This window comes from Nelumbo nucifera, chromosome 4, assembly GCF_055504915.1.
Source record: "Nelumbo nucifera cultivar China Antique chromosome 4, China Antique-T2T, whole genome shotgun sequence".
Classification (NCBI taxonomy): Eukaryota; Viridiplantae; Streptophyta; class Magnoliopsida; order Proteales; family Nelumbonaceae; genus Nelumbo; species Nelumbo nucifera.
The window spans coordinates 57,853,530-57,878,859 of record NC_142652.1 but is presented as its reverse complement, the minus strand read 5'-3'; the positions used below and the strand labels follow the sequence as shown (position 1 = coordinate 57,878,859).

Sequence of the window (25,330 nt, the reverse complement as noted above, 5' to 3'; positions counted from 1 at the left end):
CTCTCAGCTGATGGATGGGATAGTGGACCACAAAATAGGGAAACTCATGCATCTCCTTGGAAGGCTATTAATGGTATCTTACCTTCCTTCCTTCCCTTGGTTAAGTATGATCTGTGTAGTGAACACCGTATAAAATTCTGGGAACATGTGTGGCTGGGTTCCTCCCCGCTAAAAGACCAACTCCCATCTCTTTTTGCTCTCAGCCGCTTCAAGAACAAGCTAGTTTCTAATTTCCTTGTTCCTTCTAGTTCTGCTGATGGTATTGGTTGGGATCTGGGATTCCATAGGGGTTTAAGGGATTCAGAAACTCCTTGTGTCTCTAATCTGTTACAACTTCTAAAAGATGTTTTTCTGGACCCTTCCAAACCTGATGGCCGAATTTGGACTTGCTCCCCCTCTGGTGCAAGCCTATTCCACCCAAGGTTAGTGTTTATTGTTGGGAAGTTGTTCATGGAAAGATTAATACCTGTGATTTACTTCAAAAAAAGAGACCATAGTGGCGTTTGTCCCCTCATAGATGTTTCTTGTGTAAGGCCAATGGTAAGAACTGTCATCGCTTGCTAATTTCTTGCTCCTTTACCACTTGTATTTGGGAATGGTGTTTCTCTTTATTTGGGTGCAGGTGGACTCCTCCAAATAACGTTCAAAGCTTATTTGCCTCAACATTCTTTGAATGGCCAAACAAAAGAGGTAGGATTATGTGGAAATGTATAAGGGCGGCACTTGTTTGGACTATTTGAGAAGAGAGGAATGCAAGATTGTTTCAAAATAAGGAAAGCTTCAAGGAGGTTATATTTGAAACTATCTTGATTAGAACAGCAGTTTGGTTAAAATCCATGGACAAATTCTCTAATGTGTCTATAGACGATCTTCTTAGGAGCTGGAAGGCAGTGACTGAATCACCACCCAATAGATCAGTAATTAATCCACTATGGTGCCCGCCAGATAGGGGATTCACAAAACTCAACTTTGATGGGAGCTGTACGGGTAATCCTGGACCATCAGGAATAGGAGGTGTATTCAGAGATGAGAAAGGTATTGTTATAGCACTTAACTCAGGAACAGTAGGGGAAGGAGATTCCCTCAGAGCAGAGGTGCTGGCTGCAATGGAAGGAATACAAAGAGCAGCTTTGTTGAACATCAGAAAATTAGTAATTGAGGGAGATTCTAAACTGGTGGTGAGCTGGTTGCGGTGCAATGATCAAAGGATGTGGATTTTTAACTCTCCAAAGAAGAAATTCAAATGGTTAAGAAAAGATATGGAAGTAAAGGTTCAATGGGTTAAGCGGTCTGCTAACTCTATGGCAGATAGTTTAGCCAAGCAAAGAGTGGAGAGGGAGAATATGTTCTGGGCAATGTTGTAATACTTATAGGTTGTCGGGGAGAGACAAATCTGTTTGCCTCACAATGTCTGTCTGTATATTGTACATCACGTATCTATCTTTTAAATCTTTAATATAAATCTTGTTATTGATCAAAAAAAAATGTTAAGAGACCATACAATATTCTTGCTATGGATGGCACAAATATTTCTTGTTATTTGTTGATGACTTTTCCAGATTCTCTAGGTTGTATATTATTGTTCTCATGACGAGTTACCTTATATGCATTTCCCCTCTTGCTTCTTAGACAAGCAAGCAATTAGATTAGCATGAAGCTTCCAACAAGTTTCCCTGATATGTTTGGCCGTTTTACAATAATAACATACCAACCCCTACTTGTCCTCCTTTTCACTATCAATCTATCACCACTACTCCACCTGTCTCCTACTGATATGGGCTTAGCTATCACTAATGATGTAGAATCAATACAATGAAGGCTTCAGAATCACATCTCTCCTACTTTCCTCTCCATGGACCGATGAATAGGCTTGTTAGAGTGTAATTCTCTCATGTGTAACTATATTCTGCCTCACTATGCCATACTCAAGGTTGAGACTAGCTAGAAACTCACAAAACCCTATTTCACTCAACCATCTTTTGATGTGTAGCTGCATCTTTAAGACTTTCCCCTGCAGCCTGTACTGCCTCAAGATGATCTATCTCCTAGCAAAGTGTCTTAAGCATACTACACCTAGTGTAGTATCATAATCGAGTCTAGGAGTCAGGTGTAACTTTTTAGTTTTGCCCATCAATCTCCAAGGTCCAGGGCAATACTGGAAATCTAACGTTCATGGGCCATAAATGCTTGGCCCATGCTAATTCGATAGTGGCTCTTGTGCACACCATGGCTGAATGCACATCATTGCCATGGTGTCCCTGTTGGTCATTGGATGACCTCCCTCAGTGGTGGGCCCCACACCTCCTGAAAAGGATACATGTAGAACCCTAGCCGATTTGGGCCCACCGAAATCTGGCTTTATGAAAGTTAATGGAAGCCACTTTGGTTTGACCTAAATCAAAGTAGGGCATAATTTTCGTTCCCTCCAGCAAATATGAGAGCATGTGATAGGGAGATTCATATGATGAACTCTCTAAAGGCCTTCCATCATTAGCATGAGGATGGGTCCTTCAGTAATGAGGAAACGCACTAGAAAATGGGCTATCCATTTGCTGTTGGGCTTGTCTGAGTGTTTCATAAGATGATAGAGGTGTCATAGACTGATGTGGGAGAGGCTTCACCAGAAAATGGGAACTCTTTCACGGTACCTTGGCGTTCACGAATATGATGGGTGAGCACTCACTAGATAGAAAGGTTTACCTGAAAACGGCTCTGAGCCTTGTCTGACAGAGGCCAAAGGGAAAACTCATATGACGAGTGAAAGAATGGTAGGATCCATCTAATGGATGCCATGACGGTTGCGGAATGGGTGGGCGAACTTCAAAAATTTTCCTACCTTCTTCCAACAGGGAATCATATTCCCTAAATTCAGAATACAAAATTCAATGATCCTACTTGAACCATAAACAAACCAGATCTGAACTAAAAGGGAAAGTAAGGAATTATACTTGATCCAGAGAAGCAGCATCTCCCAAAGTTGGTGTTCACGCCCAAAAATGACACCAAGATCCGCTCCTGCTGAAGATGAAACAGCTGTATGTGGAACAGAACCAGCTGAGTGCGTCCTACACACTGGATCCTTCGCAAGAATCCTCTGGAAACTCTAAGCACCAAATCTTTTTCAGTCTTTTCTGCAAAGCTGATGTCAAGAAACAGTTTCTTGATTTCTTTCTTCTTCAAAGATCGAATCTTGTAAGAAAGGATGGCGGCGGTTGGAGGAGAACTCCTGGGACGAAGATGGCTGAACAACTTTTCTTCTCTCTGGAGTCTGTATGAGATCCAATCTAAATTCGCAGGATGCACTCTTGCTTTTTCAAAACCCTTAGGTTTGAAATCTGATATTGATTTCTCTCTTAGAGTTTTCCTCCTTTCTTCATGATTAAGAAACCTCCTAATTAGGAGTTATCCCAATCCAAATCAGTATTTGGATAGGGGATTATCTTAATCCTATCTCCAGATTAAGTTAGCTCACTCTTGATCTTATCAGGAGGTTACCAGATTCAATTCTGATTTGAATTTGGTCTCCCATATTGGATAAGGTTAAAGGCCCAATCCTTTTGCTAACATTAATCTCAGATCCGCCCCATAGATGGGTGATCATATCAGCCCAGCTCGAAATGAGCTTTTGGCCCATTAATTGTTCAGTGCTTAACAAGTTTCCAATCTGCTGCTCAGTTGGGCTTCTTTGTATGGCATGGGACCCAAGCATTGATCTACACACCAACCACATGGGTTCGACCCAGCCTTTATTACAAGGCCCATCCGAATTCACTGAAAAGCTCAGTGAACCGTTGAGCCCATCACATGGACCCTATGGGCCCAACACTTACATTAAGTGGTCCCTGGGCCAAACCATCTTATAAAAACCCAAGGACTGTGGGCAGGTGCAAGATTAGCACATCAGGTACTATCCTAAATGGTCGTACACTTAACCTCTGAGCCCTTAATGATCAAGCACTGCCCGATAAGAGAGGACCTCTCCCTCGGCTGCAAGGAACAATGCCGCACTCTCCACTCACATGGATCCCGGGAATTAAAACCGTTTGCAAACATTTTGAAATCGTACAAATATATATATATTAATTTTGCAAAACAAAATTCCAACGATTGAAATCAACTGCCGGCAATTTGGTTTCCATTAGAGAGAGTGCATTCCCGATCATTACCTTTGTCCAACAAAAAGGCTGATCCTGTCACTATGATCACCCACTCAGATGAATTCTCAGACTGCCCCAACATGCCCAGGTTTTGACCCCCGCTAAGGATCTCACTGATTGGCATATCAAAGACAGCCCGATCCGACACCTAGTGAAGTGTCATAATCGAGTCTAGGGGTCAGGTGTAATTTTCCAGTTTTGCCCATCTGTCTCCAAGGTCCAGGGCAATACTGGAAATCTGGTCCGGTTCAAGGATTCAAGTAATCCCATACTGCATGTGCCTTGGGTCTTACCCTGGTGGCCGAGATAGGCCATCCCAATACTTGGTGGCACACCAATATCAGCCTTGGCAGAATAAATCCCCCCAAACTTATCCAATGGCTGTGAACATTTAAAACTAACACGAGTCTCTATAAGTGTCCAGTTTTAGGGTCTTACACAGAATTATACCAAACAACATGAATCAAACATGCCCATTATTTATTTACACTAAATAACAAAAGTACATCAAATCGGATTGAAGGTAAGGGCATACAAAACTGTCTAACAGCTCCCACTTGCACTTAGGTTCAATCTGGTACAAGCCGGAGTCTCATACTTTCCACGTATTTCTCAAACATCTTCTGTGTCAGTGGCTTAGTCAATGGGTCTGCCACATTATCCGCTGATGCTACCTTCTGAATTAGGATGTCCCCTCTACCAATGATCTCCCGTAGTACGTGGTACTTCCTCTCAATGTGCTTTGACTTCAAGTGGGCCCGAGGCTCTTTAGCCTGGGCGATAGCTCCATTGTTGTCACAACAACGGGATGAGTGATGTGCTGGATGGAATCACTCCCAATTCGTATATGAATTTCTTCATTCACATGGCTTCCTTGGCAGCTTCACTTGCGGCAATGTACTCAGCCTCGGTTGTGGAATCTGCAGTGGACCCCTATTTACTGCTTTTCCAGCAAACAGCACACGATCCTATCGTGAAAACATACCCAGATGTAGACTTTCTATCATCTGGATCTGACTGAAAATCGGCATCAGTATACCCTAGAACTTGTAATGAAATACCATCGAATACCAGACAAAACCCTTTTGTCATTCGAAGGTATTTGAGTATGTTCTTCACAACAGTCCAATGCTCCTACCCTGGGTTGGCTTGGAATCTGCTTACCACACTCACCGCCTGAGCAATGTCCGGGCGAGTGCACAACATGGCATACATGATGGTCCCTATGGCTGTGGCATAGGGAACCTCTCTCATGCTCTCAATCTCCTCAGAAGTCTTGGGAGACATCTTCTTGGAGAGAGTGACTCCATGCTTGAAATGAATGTTTCCTTTCTTGGAGTTCTCCATGCTGTATCTTTTGACAATTTTGTCAATGTAAGCAGCCTGGGATAATCCAATTATCCGCTTCGATCTATCTCTATAGAGTCGAAGACCCAGTATGTATGAAGCTTCACCAAGATCTTTCATAGAGAACTGTTGTGATAGTCATACATTGACCAAAGTCAACATTCCTACATCATTCCCAATGAGTAGGATATCGTCCACGTACAACACCAAAAATGTGATCTTATCCCCACTAGACTTCCTGTAAACACAGGGCTCATCCGGATTCTGCTCAAAGTCAAACGTTTTGATGGCAGAATCAAAACGAATGTTCTAACACCTAGAAGCCTGCTTAAGTCCATATATTGATCTATTAAGTTTACATACCATGTGTTACTAACCAGCAGCAATGAAGCCTTGCGGCTGCTGCATGTAGATATCTTCACCAAGATCTCCATTCAGGAACGCGGTTTTGACATCCATCTGCCAAATCTCATAGTCATGGTATGCTGCTATAGCTAGCAGGATCCTAATGGATTTAAGCATGGCAACGGGCGAAAAGGTTTCCTCATAATCGATGCCTCATTCTGAGTATACCCTTTTGCCACCAAACGAGCTTTGTAGGTCTCAATCCTACCATTGGGGACCTTCTTCCTCTTGTAGATCCATTTGCAACCAATTGCTTTCACCCCGGAGGGCATCACTAGAGTCCAGACTCCATTGGTCTCCATCGAGTCCATCTCAGCTCTCATGGCCTCCACCCACTTCTGGGAATCTATGTCTAACATAGCTTCCATAGAAGTTACGGGATCCTCCTCACTAATCAAGGCTTCCACCAAGTAACTATCCTAGTCATAACCATATCGGACTGGTGGCCTGGATACCCGAGTGGATCTTCTAGGTTGGTCGCTACCTGGAACTTGTGGAACATCTCCCACTGCTCCTGAGCTCTCCTCATCAAGAACTATTTCCTGACGATGGGTGTGCAGGATGTATTCGGTTTCTAAGAATTGGGCGTTTCGACTGCAGAACACTTTCTGCTCACTTGGGTCATAGAATAGATAACCCACTAAATCTTTTGGGTAGCCTATTGAAGGGATGAGAGGTCCATCGTATAGACGCCCAAAGATTGCAGAATAAGGGGGCGAATTTCAAAAATTTTTCTCTCCCTTCAACTGGGAATCGCATTCCCTATTTTAGAAAATCATATTTTCAAAGATCATTCTTGAACCATAAACTGGACCAGATCTGAATCAAAAGGAGTAGGAGAGGATTATACCAGATACGAAGAAATAGTATCTCCCAACGAAGGTGTTCATGCCCAAGGAAGGATCAAAAGACTGCTCCCACTGAATATGGCGCAGTGCAGGATGGAGTAGAATCAGCAGTGTTCTTCTCCAAGAACTTTGTCCTTCGCAAGAATCAGCAGGATGGCACGTGAGCACAACTTCCTATCAATTCTTTCTCAAAGAACTGATGTCAAGATCGAATCTTGATCTCCCTAGATTTATGCAACGACTGCGAACATTCTAAACTAACACGAGTCTCATAAGTGTTCAGTTTAAGGGTATTACATAGAACACACCACATAAACATGAATCAAATATGTACTTTATTCATTTACAATAAATTCATAATGTACATCATTCTGATTGGAGTTAAGGGCATACAACTGTCTAACATGGATTGCTCCATTGCAACCTGGGTGACCAGGTTTCAAATCTTGGAAATAACTTTTCTGTATGTGAAGGGGTAAGGCTGCATACATCTATCTCTCTCCAGACCCAACATTGGCAGGAGTCTTATACAGTGGGCTGCCTTTTTTTTTTTTTGACATAAATGAGGGTTCTATAGGTGAAGGGATTAATGAAAACTTGGAGTACCATTATGAGTACTAAGTTTTGATCTATGTTAATATGGATTTTCATCTACAAATAACAATCATCCAATCCATTGTTATCCCTGCAAGGTTAATTGTTTGTGAACCTAAAATTGATGAGCAATGCTAATATGGTTGTAGAGCAGTAGAGGAGCATTTTATCAGATCAGGTATTAATGCTACTTCCGTGGCCTTAGTTACTAGGAAGGGAGTTGCCACATAGTCGAGACTTTAGGCCCATAAGCCTAGTGACTAGCATTTATAAATTAGTGGCAAAACTACTTCCATCTTTTTTAAATACAACCCTCCCAATAAGTCAGTTTCAAGGAACCTTTATTTTTTCTGAAGATAAATAAAAAATAAACTTTATAAGAGAGAAAGGAAATGGAGGGCATAACAGGGTGATAAAATATCACCTAGCAAGAACAGACTCAAAATACGACAGCCTCGCCCTAATAAATAGCCCCTTAAACAATGAGTGTATGGAAGAGTTAAAAATAAGGGGAAGGAAAAAATTTATGTGTAAGATTTGGAAAAAAACCTATGATTTCGTAGATTGGTCTTTCCTTTAGGAACTAATGGGAAGGTGTGGGTTTGGAGAGAGGTGTAGGTGGATTGAAAGTTGTTTAAAAACATGTCACTATTCAACTTTGGTTAATGAGGTGGTTAGGGTTTTTTTCCTAGCTTCTCGAGAATTAAGACAAGGGGATCCTCTCTTACCCTTTCGTTTTACCTTGATAGCAGAGGTATTCGGTAGATTAATCTTGAAAGCTGATAGGGATGCCTTTAGAGACCCAAGGGTGGGTAGAATTGGCATAGTAGCTATACACTTGTAGTATGTGGATTATACAATTATCTTTTGGGAGGGTGGGGATTCCAGAAGGCAAGGAACGTAAAGTGGGTGGTGAAGTTATTTTAACATATACCAGTGTTAAATATTAATTTTGAAATGGAGACAACTTAGATGAAGAGGAATTGAATTTAGTAGATGATTCTATGTTATGCACTATTACTTGTTGGCCAATGAAGTATCTAGGCATGCCTTTAGTAGACAACACTTGGGAGGGGAGGTTCTATAGTCCAATTGTAGAAAGTTGTCTTAAGAGATTGGTAGCATGGAAAAGAAACTATATCTCTAAGGGGTAAAATTACTTTGATAAAAGCCACTTTAGATAACTTTCCAATCTATTACTTGTTAGTCTTTAGGATGCCAAAGGGACGTGTTAAAATTAGAGAGGATTATGAGAGATTTCTTGTGGGAGCCTAGTGAGGGAAGGAAGATCATTTGGTTAATTGAGAAGTGTGTAAGAGCAAGGAGTAGGGAGAGGTTTAGAGGTAATATTGGAAAAAAGAACACAACTTTGTTGGGGAAATGGTGAACGAAGGGTTACGATCCATAATATGGATGGTCGAACCATGCTAGATGGCTGGGCGAAATTTCAAAAATTTTCTAATCCTTGCGGGAATCAAATTCCTTATGATTTGAAAAATTGCATTTTTTCAGAATCAGCCTTGCACTGAACTGAACTATATTTGAAACCAACCAAAGAGAGAGATGTAAACCTGATACACATACCACAAACACAAATCCCAAGGTGGAACTTTACGCCCAAATCACGAAGGGAAAGGAGATCCATCATATGGATGGCCGAACCATGTAGGGTGGCTGGGCGAAATTTCAAAAATTTGTTTCTCCCTTCTGGAAATCGTATTCCCTATTTTAGAAAAACGACATTTTTCAAGGTCTGTTCCTGAAACAAACCAGATCAGATTTGAAACCAAAATAAGTGAAAGTTATACCTGATATGGAATCCACAAACGTAGCTTCCAATGTAGGTGTTCACGCCCAAAGATGTTACCAAATCCTGCATCCACTAAAGATGACGTAGCAATGAAGCAGGATCAGCAAAGCAGTTCTTCAGCAAGAACTGCAATCCTTCAGCAATGATTACACAAGGGAGTGTGAGCATGAATCATATATGATCACACAAGGAATTCGCCCTCTATTTATAACTTTTCAAGATCAGCTTCCTAATCCTATTAGGAAAGAGTTTTTTTATCCAAATCTTTATTTGGATCTGAAGTCTTAAGTGGATAAGACTTATCTTATCCTTTTGCTGATCCAAATCCAAATCTAAACCTATATACATACGCCCATTTTAATTAATTACATTAACCTAGTTCGAAATGGGCTTTAGGCCTATTAAGCTATCAGGTTCACTTCCCTTTTAATTGTTGGCTAGCTTGGCTCTCTTTGTATGGCGTGAGACCCTAATGTTGATCTCCACAAAATCCATATGGGTTCAGCCAAGCCTCTGTTACAAGGCCTAGCCGAATTCACTGTTGAACACAGTGAACCCTTGAGCCTATTAGTATGGGTTCTTAGCGGGCCCAACATTTACACTAAATGGTCATTGGGTCCAACTACCATATGAAGGCTCAAGGACTATGGTCTTAGGTCAGATTAGCCCATTAGGTATATAAGCCCAAATTGGTCTTATACTTAACCTCTCAGCCCATAATGATCAAACACTGCCCGACAAGAGATGACCTCTCCCTCGGCTGCATGGTACAGTGTTGCACTCTCTACTTGGATGGATCCCAGGAATTAAAACCTTTGCAATCCTTTTTTTATAAAAACATAATTATATATATATTTAGATAAATATATTTTGCAAAACAAATCTCAAACAAGTCTGAAATCCACTACCGGTAGTTTAGGTTTCCATAAGAGAGTGTTGTCCCTAATCATTCACTTTGTCCTACAAAGGGGCTGATTCTGTCACTATGATCACCCACTCAGGTGAATTCTCAGACTGCCCCAACATACCCAGGTTTTGACCCCCGCTAAGGATCTCATTGATTGGCATATCAAAGACAATCCAATCCAACACCTAATTTAGTATTATAATCGAGTCTAGGGGTTAGGTGTAACTTTCTAGTTTTTTCAATTTGTCTCCAAGGTCTAGGGCATAACTAGAAAAAGTTTGGTTCAAAGTTTCAAGCAAACCCACACTACATGTGCTTCGGGTTTAACCCTGGTAGGTTAGACAAGCTGCCCCAATCGACCTGGTAGCACATTAGTGTCAGCCTTGGCAGGATAAACTTGCCCAGGTCTATCCAACGAATGTGAACATTCTAAACTAACACGAGTCTCATAAGTGTCCAGTTTAAGGGTAATTACACAGAAACATACCAGATATAACATGAATCAATTATGTACTTTTATTCATTTAGAATAAATGTCAAATGTTACATCAATCTGATTAGAGCTAAGGGCATACACTATCTAACAACTCCCACTTGCTCTTAGGTCCAATCTAGTACAAGCCTTAGTCCCATACTGTCCATGTGTTTTTCAAACACTTTCTATGTCAGTGGCTTAGTCATTGGGTCTGCCACATTATTCGCTGATGCTACCTTCTGAATATGAACGTTCCTTCTATCAACAATCTCTCGTAAATCCAATATTGTCATACAATAGTGGTATGAGTGATATGGTAGGATTCCAAATTCTGGAATGAACAACTTCATTCTTTAGGCAGCCTTACTTACGGCAATGTGCTTGGCTTGGGTCATGGACTATTTTTCTTACTACACAGGACCCCATCATAAAGATGTAACTAGATGTATACTTTCTATCATTTGGGTCTAATTGGAAGTCGGTATCAGTATACTTGACAATCTATGGTGAACTACCATCGAATACCAGACAAAACTCTTTTATCCTTTGAAGGTATTTAAGTATGTTCTTCATAACTGTCTAGTGCTCCTGTCCTCTGTTTGACTGGTATATACTTACCACACTAACAACCTGAGCAATGTCTAGCTGATTGTGCAACATAGCATACATGATGTTCCCTATGGCTGAGGCATAGGGAACCTCTCTCATGCCCTCAATCTCCTTGGGAGTCTTGGGAGACATACCCTCAGAGAGAGTGGCTCTGTGTCCAAAAGGGACAAATCCCTTCTTGGAGTTCTCCATACTGTATTTTTTGATAATCTTGTTAATGTAAGTAGACTGGGATAATCCTATTATCTGTTTTGATATATTTCTATAGAGTCGAAGTCCCAAGATATATGAGGCTTCTCCAAGATCATTCATGGAGAATTGCTATGAAAGCCATACCTTCACCGTAGTTAACATTTCTACACCATTCCCAATGAGTAGAATGTCATGTACATACAGAACCAAGAACGTAACCTTATCTCTCACTACCTTCCTATAAACATAGGGCTTATCCGGGTTCTACTCAACGTCAAACTGTTTGACAATAGAGTCAAATAGGATGTTCCAACTTCTAGAAGCTTGCTTAAGTCCATAGATGGATCGGTTAAATTTACACACCATGCGTTCTTGACTTGTAGCAATAAACCCTTGCGCTTGCTGCATATAGATATCTTCAGTAAGATCTCCATTTAGGAATTCAATTTTGACATCCATTTGCCAAATCTCATAATCATAGTGTGTTGCTACAGCTAGTAGGATCCTTATGGATTTAAGCTTAGCCACTGGCGAAAATGTTTCTTCATAATCGATTCCCTCTTTCTGAGTGTATCCCTTCGTCACAAGACGAGCTTTATAGGTCTCAATCTTCCCATCAGGGCCCTTCTTCCTCTTGTAGATCCATTTGCAACCAATTGCTTTCACCCCAGCGAGTGGGTCTACGAGAGTCCAGGCCTTGTTGGTTTCCATCGAGTCCATCTCGGCTTTTATGGCATCTACCCACTTCAAGGAATCTATGTCCAACATAGCTTCCATATAAGTCATGGGATCTTCCTCATTGATCGTGGATTCCATCAAGTAACTTAGTTGATCATAGCTATAACGAACTGGAGGCCTAGATACCCAGGTAGATCTTTTAGGTTAGGTATTATTTGAAACCTGTGGGACATCTCCCACTACTCCTGAGCTCTCCTCATCAAGAACAATTTCCTGATGATGATTGTTTATGATGTAATCTTCTTCCAAGAAGTAGGCATTTCGACTGCAAAACACCTTTTTCTCTTTAGGGTCATAGAATAAGTAACCTATAGAGCTTTTGGGGTAACCTACAAATAGGCAACGACTGGTCTTGGATTCCAATTTGTTAACACTTATTCTTTTAACATGTGTCAGACAACCCCAAATTTTCAAGTGTCTTACACTTGGTTTATTACCGATACAAAGTTCATATGGAGTCTTGGGAACGGATTTGGTTGGAACTCGGTTCATCACATATATCGCAGTCTCTAATGCGTAACCCCAAAATGACCAAATCCAATAGAGTCCGATTTCTCCTCTCCAATACACCGTTTAATTGTAGTTTAGCATGTTGAGCTAATTGTTATACAATCCATTGCCATTTAAGTAGTCCCTAAATTCATCGGAGAGATATTTGTCTCCTCGATTTGATCGAAAGGCTTTGATATGTCTCCCCAACTGTTTCTCAACCTCTTGTTTGAACTCTTTGAAATTTTTAAAGGATTCTGACTTATGTCTCATTAGGTACACATAACCCTACCAAGAGAAATCATCAGTAAATGTTATGAAATAAACATGTTGGTTACGTGTCCTGACATTCATAGGACCACATACATCAGTATGTATCAGATTAAGTGTGCCTGTAGATCTTTCAGGCTTTCCAGTAAATGGCCGTTTCATTATTTTACCTTGAAGGCAAGGTTCACAGGTTGGAAGATCTTTTATAGTTAGAAAATCCAAATGATGATCATTTACCAACATTGTGATACAATCTATATTAATGTGGCCAAGTCAGTAATGTCATAGGCACATGGGATTAACCATATCATGTGATTTTTTCTTGGGGATTATTTCCAATGTAGTTTCAGTTATATTTGTCTCCAGAGAATGATGGAGGACATAAAGACCATTCTCAAGTTCTCCGTAAGCGAGGAATTTGTTATTCAGCTGAATAGTAATCATATTACTAAACAAAATGGAATAACCATCTTTGCACGATTTTTAAATAGAAATTAAATTTCTTCTTAAAGTTGGTACATAAAGACAATCTTTAAAGTGTACATATTCCTTCTCTAAAATACAAGTCTATAGTTCCTATAGCTGTAGCTGCAATTGTTGCAGAGGTCCTCAAGTAGAGCATCACTTCTCTTTCACTCAGCTTTCTACTTGTCTTGAACCCCTACAATGTGTTACATGCATGAGTAGAAGCCCCAGAGTCAATACACTACGATATAGAAGTGACCAACATATTGGTCTCTATGATAAAAGATTCAAAATTAGCTTGCTTCTTGGTCTCCAGATACTGAGGACAGTTCCTCTTCCAGTGACCAGTCTGCTTACAGAAATGACATGCATCCGATGCATTGTCCCTTTTTTACTTTTTAGGTTTGCCAACTTTCTTTTAAGGCTTCTTCTTAGCCTTCCTCTTCTTCTTACCCAACTTGCCACATTCAACAAGCATGGCTATCGGTTTGTCCTTCTTTATCAGTTCTTCAGCCATCTAAAACATATTGTTGAGTTCCTGAAGGCTTGCCTTTAGCATTTTCATGTTGTAGTTCAGGATGAACTGATTGAAGGAAAGAGGCAGAGAATTTAAGATGACATCAATCTTGGTGTCATCATCTAGCCTAGAGCTGAGAGCCTCCAGTTCATTAATATAGCCCATTATCTTAAGACAATGGTCATGAACCGGTTAGTTCTCAGACATCTGTGTGGTTATAAACAACTTTAGGACCTTCTATCGAGTAGAACGATTCTACTCTTCATACATTGTCCTTAGACTATCCTTGATATCCTTGGACACGTCGATCTTATTGAACTATCTCTATATCGAATTATCTAATGAGGCTATGAAATAACACCGAGTAAGAGAGTTATTCTCCTCGCATTCTTGATATTCCTTCTTAGGGGCCTCAGAAGCCCTGTCACCCAAATGTTTTGGTGTAGGGTTTTTGGTTATCTTGTCCAATTTCTCGGACGTAGCATAAAGTTACAGAACCAGTCAGCATAATTAAGTCCCTTAAGTTTGTTATCATCCAACAGTTTGGCGAATTATCTATTTACCATTTCTGATAAAAGGCAAAATATTAGTCCACGACCTAAAAAATGATTCATGTTATTCACATAGAAAGGGCTTTTATCTATGCTCCATTTCCATTTCTTCATCTCTGAGATTTCTCTCCTATCTCAATGACAGATACGTGGTTATGTCTCTTGAAATGTGGAAAATCACATAGGTGCATGGAGCTAATTGTTTCAGCTGCAAAACCCCACCACTTTCTGTGAAGGATCATATCCACTCATCTTATGAGCTTTCCCTTTGGCCTTTGTCAGACAAGGTTCATTGCCATTTTTGGTTAAACCTTTCTATCCATAAGTGTTGACTCGTCATATTCGTGGACCCCAAAGTACCATGAGAGAGTCTTCCATTTTAGGATAAGCCCCTCCCACATCGTTCTATGATGCCCCTATCATCTTATGAAGCAATCAAATATACTGGATCAACAAATGGATAACCCAATTTTATGGTGCATCTCCTCGTTACTAAGACAACCCATCTTCATGCTAAAGACAGAAGGCCTTTAGAGAATTCATCGTATGAATTTCTCTATCACATGCACTTATATATCTAGAGAGAACAAGTCGAAACGTCCCTAGATCTAATTTAGGTCAAACCAGAGTGGTTCCCATTGTCTTTCTTAAAGTTAGACTCAAATGAGCCCAAAACGGGATAGGGATCCCCACGGTTCCTCTTGGGGAGGAAGATGATTTGGTGCTCATTGAAAAGAGAAATCATCCAATGATCTTATAGACATCATGGCAATGAAGTGCATTCATCCATGGTGTTCGTAAAGAGCCACTAATGTTTAAACATGGACCAAGTACTTATGCCCCATGTGTGAATCACATTCAGCACATCACATACATCCACATGCATATAATTGATCCAATCAATTCATTAAATTGTAAAACCCTAATTAATTAAAGTTAACACATTATTGGCCCATTAAGGTCCATGTATTATCAAATAATATCGTCTAGGAATATGAGCTAAACTGCAAAAAGCAATTCAGACCATATAGCTGTAATGCTGAAAACAGGGTGTTATAGGGGTGGGCCGAATTGCATCATGTGATAGGCCACCAAAACCTTGGCCCATAACTGAATTTGGGTGACCTAAAACATGACACATGGGGCTGAGAACAGACTCCATCGAACCATAGGTTTGGACCAAGCTTGGTCAAATCGACCTAGGGTTTGGTGTCCAATACATGATGCAATTAACAAGAATATGATCTGAAATTAATTACAACCGAATTGACAATCAACACAACAAGAAAAATAATCATGGGGCTGTAGTGTGATGATCTTGGATAATCTGCAACTTGCATGAAAAATATTAATCACAGACAACAGATTCATTTTCTAAAAATCACAGATTGTAGATCTTGTATCTGCAAAAATTCTTCTTCTCCTCCACGTGTTCCAACACTTATTCTAATGTAAAAAAATAGAAAACCCTAATTTCCTATTAATTACATCTAATAAAATCCTATACATTTTGTCTAGAAAATAAAAGAATTATTTACAGACCAAAATAATAGAATAAAGATTGCAAGATGTGTAGATCTTGGTGCCATTAAAGAATTCGATCTCCATCACACAAACAACCCAAATATTCAAAAAATAATCACAGAACCATTCCATAATTATTGCAAAATAATAAAGAATTAATTTCAGATCAAAGGCCCAAAGCTGAGAACTGAATTCTCAAAAAAACTGCTAGTTTGTGTAAAACAGGCAGAACAGTTTTTGCCCATTTGCGTAGGTTCAAATGTAGTATGAATTTGGTTCAAGACTTGAACCTGGCTTTGATACCACTGAAGGGAAGGGAAATCCACCATATAGATGGCTAAACCATGTAGGGTGGTTGGGCAAAATTTCAAAAATTTATTTCTCCTTTCTAGGAATCGTATTCCCTGTTTTAGAAAAACTGCAATTTTCAAGGTTTGTTCTTAAAACAAACCAGACTATATTTGAAACCAAAATAAGTGAGAGCTATACCTAATACGAAATCCACAAACGTAGCTCCCAACATAGGTGTTTATGCCTAAAGAGGTCACCAAATCTTGCCTCCATTGAAAATGACACAGCTTGAGATGAAGGAAGATCACAACAAAGCAGTTCTTCAACAAGAACCGCAATCCTTCAACAAGGATCACGCAAGGGAGTATGAGCACGAATCAGATCTGATTTTTCTAGTAAAAATCATAATCAAGATCTAACCTTGATTAGCCCAAGAATTGGAGATCGAAGAGGGTAGGGTGGCAAGAATAGAGGGAGAACTGAATGCTGTAAAAGTGTTTAATTGAAGGAATTCTCCCTCTATTTATAACCTTTCAAGATCAACTTCCTAATCTTATTAGGAAAAAGTTCTTTGCTCTAAATATTTATTTGGATTTGAACTCTTAAGTGGATAAGGCTTATCTGTTAGACAATTTTGTATGCCCTTAGCTTCAATCATCTTTGATGTACTTTTGATATTTAGTGTAAATAAATAAAGTACATGTTTGATTCATGTTGTATGGTATATTTCTGTGTAAGACCCTAAAACTGGACACTTAATGAGACTTGTGTTAGTTTTAAATGTTCATAGCCGTTGGATAAGTCTGGGGAGATTTATCCTGCCAAGGCTGACATTGGTGTGCTACCAACTGTTGGGGTGGCTTGTCTCAGCTGCCATGGTGAGACCCAAGGCACACACAGTGTAGGATTGCTTGAATCCTTGAACCAAACCAGATTTCCAGTACTGCCCTGGACCTTGGAGATTGATGGGAAAAACTGGAAAGTTACACCTGATCCCTAGACCCGATTATGGTACTGCACTAGGTGTCGGATTGGGCTGTCTTTGATATGCCAATCAATGAGATCCTTAGCGGGGGTCAAAACCTGGGTATGTTGGGACAGTTTGAGAATTCATCTGAGTGCGTGATCATAATGACGAGATCAGCCCCTTTCTCGGGCAAAGGTAATGATCGAGGATGCACTCTCTCTGATGAAAACCAAACTGCCGGCAATTGATTTCAATCGTTGGAATTTTGTTTTGCAAAATTTATATATATGATATATACTTATATATGGTTTCAAAATGTTTGCAAATGGTTTTAATTCTCGGGATCCATGTGAGTAGAGAGTGTAATACTGTTCTTTGCAGCCGAGGGAGAGGTCCTCTCTTGTCGGGCAGTGCTTGATCATTATGGGCTGAGAGGTTAAGTGTAAGGCCATTTAGGATAATACCTGATGGGCTAATCTTGCATCTTCCCACAGTCCTTGTGTTTTTATAAGATAGCTTGGCCCAATGACCACTTAGTGTAAGTGTTGAGCCCATGGGGTCCATGTGTTGGGCTCAAGGGGTTCACTGGGTTTTCCAATGAATTCGGCTAGGCCTTGTAACAGAGGCTGGGCCGAACCCATGTGGCTGATGTGTAGATCAATGCTTGGGTCCCATGCCATACAAATAAGCCCAACTGGGCAGCAGTTTGGAAGACAATTGAGCACTTAATACATATTGGGCCTAAAGCCTATTTCGTTCTGGGCTGATTTGATCAATCACTTAAAGGGGCGGATCTGAGATTAGGTTAAGCCCAAAAGCTGATCTAATCTGCAGATAAGATTAAGAGGAGTCATAATCCAAATACAGATTTGGATAAGGGCAACTCCTAATATGATTAGGAGGTTTTCTTAATCTCTATGAAAGAGGAGGAAAACCCTAATTCGAATTACTTGAATTCGAACCCTAAGGGTTTTTAGCAGAACACTCTGCATTCTTGAGATATGATCTCAAATAACCCTAGAGAAGAAAATAGCAGTTCACCACCTTCTTCTCTAGCATTCTCCTCTAGTAGCCGCCGCTACCATTTCTGCTAGTTTGAGTTCTCAGTTAGAGAAAATCAAAAAAGGTTCTTGATTGTTCATGTGGTGTTCACAGTCTTCCATTGAGTTCTTCAGAAGAACCTGGTTCGTGGGACGAACATTGCTGGTTTGGCTCCATCATCACTATGTCATCTTCAGTGGGAGCTGATCTTGGGATCTTCTTTGGGCGTGAACACCAACCTTGGGAGATACTACTTCTCTGGATCAGGTATAATCCCTTCCTTATCTTTTGGTTCAAATCTGGTTTGGTTTGGTTTAAGTAGGATCCTTGAATTTTGATTCTAAAATCAGGGAATGCGATTCCCAATTGGAAGAATGGAAGGAAATTTTTAAAATTCGCCCACCCATTCCGCAACAGTTTTGGCGTCCATACGATGGATCCCACCATTCTTCCATTATCTTATCATTTTCCTGATCCAAATCCAGATCTAAACCTAGATTCACCCATTTTAATTAATCACATTAACCTAGTTCGGAATGGGCTTTAGGCCTATTAAGCTATCAGGTTCTTTTCCCTTTTAATTGTTGGCTAGCTTGGCTCTCTTTGTATGGTGTGAGACCCTAACATTGATCTCCACAAAAGCCATACATGTTCAGCCTAGCCTCTGTTACAAGGCCTAGCGAATTCACTTTTGAACATAGTGAACCCCCAAGTTCATCAGTATGGGCTCTTAGTAGGCCCAACGTTTACACTAAATGGTCCTTGGGTCCAGCCACCTTATGAAGGCCCAAGGACTATGGTCTTAATTGAGATTATCCCATCAGGTATATAAGCCCTAAATGGTCTTACACTTAGCCTCTCAGCCCATAATGATCAAACACTACCCAACAAGAGATGACCTCTCCCTCGGCTTTCAAGGTATAGTGTTGCATTCTCTACACGGATGGATCCCGGGAATTAAAACCTTTGTAAACATTTTTCATAAAAACATAATATATATATATATATATATATATTTTTTTTTTTGCAAAACAAATATCAAACAAGTTTGAAATCCACTACCGACAATTTAGGTTTCCATCAGAGAGAGTGTTGTCCCCCTATTATTCACTTCGTCCGACAAAGGGGCTGATTTTGTCACTATGATCACCCACTCAGGTGAATTCTCAAACTACCCCAACATACCCAGGTTTTGACCCCCGCTAAGGATCTCACTAATTGGCATATCAAAGATAGCTCAATCCAACACCTAGTGTAGTAACATAATCGAGTCTATGGGTAAGGTGTAATTTTCCAATTTTGCCTATCTATCTCCAAGGTCCATGGCATAACTGAAAAAAAGGTCTAGTTCAGAGTTTCAAGCAAATCCACACTACATGTCCTTTAGGTCTAACCTTGGTAACTGAGAAAAGCTGCACCAATCAACTTGGCAGGATAAATTCCCAAATCTTTCCAATGACTAAGAAAATTCTAAACTAACACGATTCTCATAAATGTCTAGTTTAAGAAGTAATTTTACAGAAACATGCCAATATCAACACGAAACAATAATGTATTTTTATTCATTTACAATAAATGTATCTGTACATCAATCTGATTGGAGCTAAGGGCATATGCTGTCTAACAACACCCACTCACACTTAGCTCTAATCAGGTACAAATCTCAGTTTCATATTGTCTACGTATTTGTGAAACACTTTCTGTATTAGTGGTTTAGTTAATGGGTCTGCCACATTCTCCGCTAATGCTACCTTTTGAATCTAGATGTCCCTTTTACCAACAATCTCCCATAGATCTATTGTTGCCACACAACAATGGAATGGGTGATATGGTTGGATTCCAAATTCTTGGACGAATTTCTTCATCCAGACTACTTATTAGGAAGCCTCTCTTATGGCAATGTGCTTGGTCTCGATTATGGACTATTTTTCTTTCTACATAGGGTCCCTAAGTATCTAGACATAAACTTTCTAATATCTAGGTCAGGCTAGATGTTGGCATCAATATGCTCGACCATCTGTAGTGAACTACCATTGAAGACAAAGACAACAGTCTTTAGTCCTCCATTGGTACTTTAGTATGTTTTCCAGAAAAGTCTAATGCTCTTGTCCTGGGTAAGATTGGTGTCGACTTAACACACTAACATTTTGAGCAATGTCTGACTGAGTATACATCATAGCATACATTATGCTCCCTATGGCTGAGGCATAGGGAACCTTTCTCATGTCCTCAATCTCCTTAGGGGTCTTAGGTGGCATTCCTTTGGAATGAGTGACTCCATGACTGAAAGGAATGTTAGATAGTGTATGCCCTTAGCTCTAATCAAATTGATGTACATATCCATTTGTTGTAAATGAATAAAAGTACATAATTAATTCATGTTATATTTGGTGTGTTTTCGTATAATTATTCTTAAACTGGACACTTATGAGACTCGTGTTAGTTTATAATGTTCTCCGCCATTGGATAGGCTTGGGGAAGTATATTTTGTCAAGGTTGACACTAATGTGCTGCCAAGTTGGTTGGGGTAGTTTGTCTCAACTAGTAGGGTTAGACCCGAAGCACATGTAGTGTGTGTTTGTTTAAAACACTAAACATGAACTACTTTCCAATTATTTCCTGGACCTTGGAGATTGGTGAGCAAAACTAGAAAGTTACACATAACCCCTAGACTCGATTATGGTACTGCATTGGGGGTCGGATTGGGTTGTCTTTGATGTGCCAATTAGTGAGATCCTTTAGGGTCAAAATTTGGGTAAGTTGGGGCAGTCTGAGAATTCACTCAAGTGGGTGATCATAGTGACAGGATCAGCCCCTTTGTCGGACAAAGTGAATGATCGGGACTGCACTCTCTCTAATGGAAACCAAAACTTTCGGTAGTTGATTTCTAACTTGTTTGAGATTTGTTTTGCAAAATATATTTATATAATAATATATATTATTGATGGAGGGTGATTTGACCCAACCCCTTGAGACGGTGACACGTGGACATGACTCAGCACAAGTAACAGCTCAGCACAATGGCCTGACCGCGACTAAGTAACAAGCCTGCATGACAGTTCACTACGTTGCAGCTCGCTACAGCATGAGCTCGAAAATCCCCGACGTACTGAAAAGGAATACTCCAAGACAAGTCTATCCCAGCTCGCGAGTTAGGATAACCATCTCGCTTCGATACTTAGGTAGAAAAACTGCCTTAAGGGCCCTCTCAAGAGGAATCACCTCGAAGTACCCCCCGGGAGTTCACAACAGGGTAGTTCGCTACAAGGTAGCTCGCTACAAGATAGCTCGCTACGGGATAGCTCGCTGCAAGGCAACTCGCTACTAAGCAACGCGACGTATTCAGGGAGCTTCTATCTGACAAGATCGTACACGTCAGACTGCACCACGTCTCCTGACCAACGGCACAGTCCCTGCCAGCCCGACAAGACTGCACCCACATCTCTTAACAGATGGTGGCATGTCTGTCCTTCCGGGACGTGTCACTCATCCGATTGGGTAGCACTCTACAACGGTCACCTGCACAGCCCTGGCAGATAACGGTTGCAACAAAGGCCTAGTGGTGGTTACGCCCGATTTGACAAGAACGCTCATATTTAAGAGCCCCACGGTCGAAGGGAAAAAGGTATCTCATATCTTGGATCTTGAACATATCTGAACTTTATCTCGAGCTAATCTCAAATATTCAGTGATCTAGCGCGACCTGCACTCTTAGCCTTCTTTGCACTCTTTACTGCTTTCTCCAGCGTTCTAACTTAAGCATCGAAGTATTCCCACCGGGATAATCCCCCAGGAATTCTTCACCGTCTTCTTCTCAGGTACCGTCCGTCGCCAGCTACGAGCCAGTCAGTTGCCAGCTAGGAGTGCCCGGATTGTGCAGCATCATTTGCCGTTGTCTATGGGAAACGCTTCAAAAAAGCCTTCCTTTAAGTTTTTACAATTTTTCTCTAAGAACTTAGCATTCATGGCCTCCTCCAGCAATGTTGGACGTGGTGCCGACCAGAACGCTTCTAGGGAGCAACCCCAGCTCCCCATTGTCTGTATCAGACAGTTCACCATCCCCCTCTCTATGGACGGAATTCCCAACTTGAACGTGCCTCTCACAGTGGCACCCGTGAACGCTCCACTCCCTTCCACGGTTGGAGAGACCCTTGCTGAACCTTCGGTTGTGCCCCTAGTGACCAACCAGAACCAGTTGGAAGACCTAGTGCAGTGCATGCAAGCCATGCAAGCTCAAATGCAACAATTCCAACAGTTCCAGCTTTACTAGCAACAAGTGCTGCATCAAGTCTCTCAGTACCAGTATCAACAGCAGTTCCCTTCCTTGCCTCAGGCCCAGCAGCCGCTTCCTCCTAGGAACCCGGCCACGAAGCAAGTCAAGCCCTCCCGTCGGAGCGAACGACCTCGCCGTTGAGAAGCCTCTCAGGCCTAGAATCCTTCCAGGAGCCAAGCCTCATCCCATGGAAGAAAGGAGAGAACGGCCACCCCCGCCTTGCAGCCTGTGGGCAGGTCGGGAGCCTCCCAGCCGGCCAAGCCTGCATCGCCCCAGCACTCTCAGTTCGAGCACCCGCTCGCAGAAAACCCGTTTGAGGTCCTAGCCGCAGACTACAGGCAAGGCCCCTCGATTCAGAGCTACTACTAGTAGTCTGTGCCCATCGAGCTTGGTAATACTAAAGCAAGCAGCACCAACGCTGAGCCGACGAAGCAGCAGCGGAGGCACCGACAAGCTCGCCGAACTGCTACTCGCGTCTTGCCCGAGCTTAGGGGTAAGGAGGAGGTGAGCTCAGATGAGGAACTGCAGGAGGGACTACAGGACTATTATTAATAAAATGAATACTGAAAAGTACAGACAGACCTAATGCAGATTTCTGATTTCTACTATAAATCTATAAACATTCAAAAGGTCCAAAAACTATATTCTATGCATCTATACCTTCCCGTGAATTGACATCAATTTTGATCTGGCACCTATCCCAACTGTACTTTGTGCCTATAAATTCTAACCCTGGGTTAAACCGTCATTCTCCCAAAGGAATACTACCACCTATATCTAGCAACATAGACGGAATCTATTGGTCAGTTTGATCGTTGAGAAAAGTGTTAGCAGATGTTGTTGCACTGAACAAAGAAAATTGGAGATTTATGTAAGCCGACCACCTATTCATCAAGACGGAAGATTTGGTTCTAATGTTCCTTTTGGAATTGTGCAGAGAAGGATGAACCTCTTAAAGGTTAATGTCGTCAGTGGCAGCTGTAGAGGATTCTGTCAGTTGATGTTGTCGAAGTAGAGGATTGGTTGAATTGAAGTTAATGTATGATTTTTAAAATTTAAAGGAAAATAATGGATAAAATAGTTTTTTTATCAATTTTTAAGGGGCATTAATGAGGATGAGTTTTTAGATAATTGTTAAAAACCTTAGAGGTCCTCTAAGATAATATTGTAAACAATAAGGATAAAATTGGTCAATTAACTAAATCATAAGGATGATTTAAAAAATTTGCCCAAATGAAATTTGCGGCAGCTGAAGTGAATTCGAAATTTTGTAAAATTCCTTTCATCCACTTATTTTGAAATTGGATTTGCACCTCACAGAGCGCAATTTATGAAAAGAGGAGCAAATCCGGATTTTATTTCTACCTTTTTCTGTCGAATCAAGCATAACCATATTTATGGAGACAGAGAGAGAGAGCATACCAGAAGTAAATTACTGATCTGGTTGTCCTGGAACCCATGGCCGATGAAAACATCTAAGAAATCTTGTGGTCTTCTGACACCATAACCGTTGCTTACCCTTCTTTCCTCGATTAAACCTTCCCATATATCTTGTAATTTGCCGATGGTCTTCTGACACCAAGCGATAAATGGTTAAGCTTTGGGTCTTTCATGGGAGACACTTGTGGTACATGACGAGCAGAGAGTAGAGCATCATGGGTCTTGAGAATTTCAGCAGCTGCAGCAGGAGAAGATCCGACAACGAGGAGTTGTGTGCCGAGTCGTAGTGAGATAACCGGACCATGGATTTTGGCAAAGTGAGCTAGTGAGATGTGAGGCTTCTTTCCCATGTCCAGAATGTTGCCTATGACGGGCCATGGATATGGTCCTGGTGGAAGGGTTGAGGCTTTCCATAGTGACAATTTGATGTGTCCGAGAAAGAAAACAAACAAGGGTATTAGCAGGAGGAGGAGGAGGAAGAGAAGGAATGAGATATTGAACTCAGCTCCTCCTTTTACTGTAACTTCGCCCATGTCTTCAATGGATGGTAGTATCGGCTCAGTGCGTGAAGATAAAGCAGAAACAACAGATGAATTCACGTACTCTCATCAGGTTTATAAAAGCTTTACTGCTGTACAGTAACATTGTCACCGGCCGTTCAGCTGATCCGAATTCGTAATTAGGGGTAGTGATACATGAATTCACATCTGCGCCCCACCGTACATCCGAATCAACACCTACCAATGAATTCACATCTGCGCCCCACAGCACATCCGAACCGACATCCATGTGGGGCGTTTTTGGCGCATTGTATGGGACGCAAATGTGAACACGTGATACATCGCTTACACCCTTAGCTTTTGGGTTCCAGCGACTTGCTAACCGGATTGACGGTGAAAATAAAATTACTAAGGCACCGTTTGGGATAACTTTATATAATTGTCTTCGTGATTCTTTCACTTTTGATATAGTTGAATATTTCACCCCATTCATCTGTAAGTTGTAACACATGGTGGTGTTGTTGGAAGGGTTAGAAATCAAGTTTCACATGGCCGAATTAATGATTTAAATGTCGATACGATACATCGTATATAGGGTGTATTGTATTAGTATTGGCGAGAGGGGATACAGGTAAGAATGGCAACAGGGTGGGGCGGGGCAGGAACGGGGAACCTCTCCCCTTCTCCGTCCCTGCGAAAATCCCCATCCTCATCCCCGTCCTCGTCCCCGCTAATGGGGACAAGGTTATCCCCATCCCCGTCCCCACGGGGGACAAGGATCCCCATTCCCCGTAATTTTTTATAATGCTAACCATTTTGTTTTTGTTTTTTATTTTATTTAAAAAAATAAAATGAAATAATTAAAATTTACAATCCTATTAGAAAAGATTCAAACATATTCAACCATAATTTTAAAAATA

General features: G+C 41.0%; 1 protein-coding gene across 2 annotated transcripts in view; it reads right to left on the bottom strand.

Moving 5' to 3' along the window:
- LOC104591174 (uncharacterized) overlaps positions 1-24,563 on the bottom strand; it is a 42,904-nt gene extending 18,341 nt beyond the window's left edge. Inside the window, exon 1 of one of the 2 annotated variants that reach the window (XM_088886427.1) lies at positions 23,893-24,563. In XM_088886427.1, coding sequence (XP_088742553.1) covers positions 23,893-23,945 — 53 coding nt within the window. In that variant the 5' untranslated portion in view covers positions 23,946-24,563. The remainder of the gene's footprint in view (positions 1-23,892) is intronic. The other variant, XM_088886426.1, reaches the window with a different exon arrangement.
- Positions 24,564-25,330: the final 767 nt, after the last annotated feature.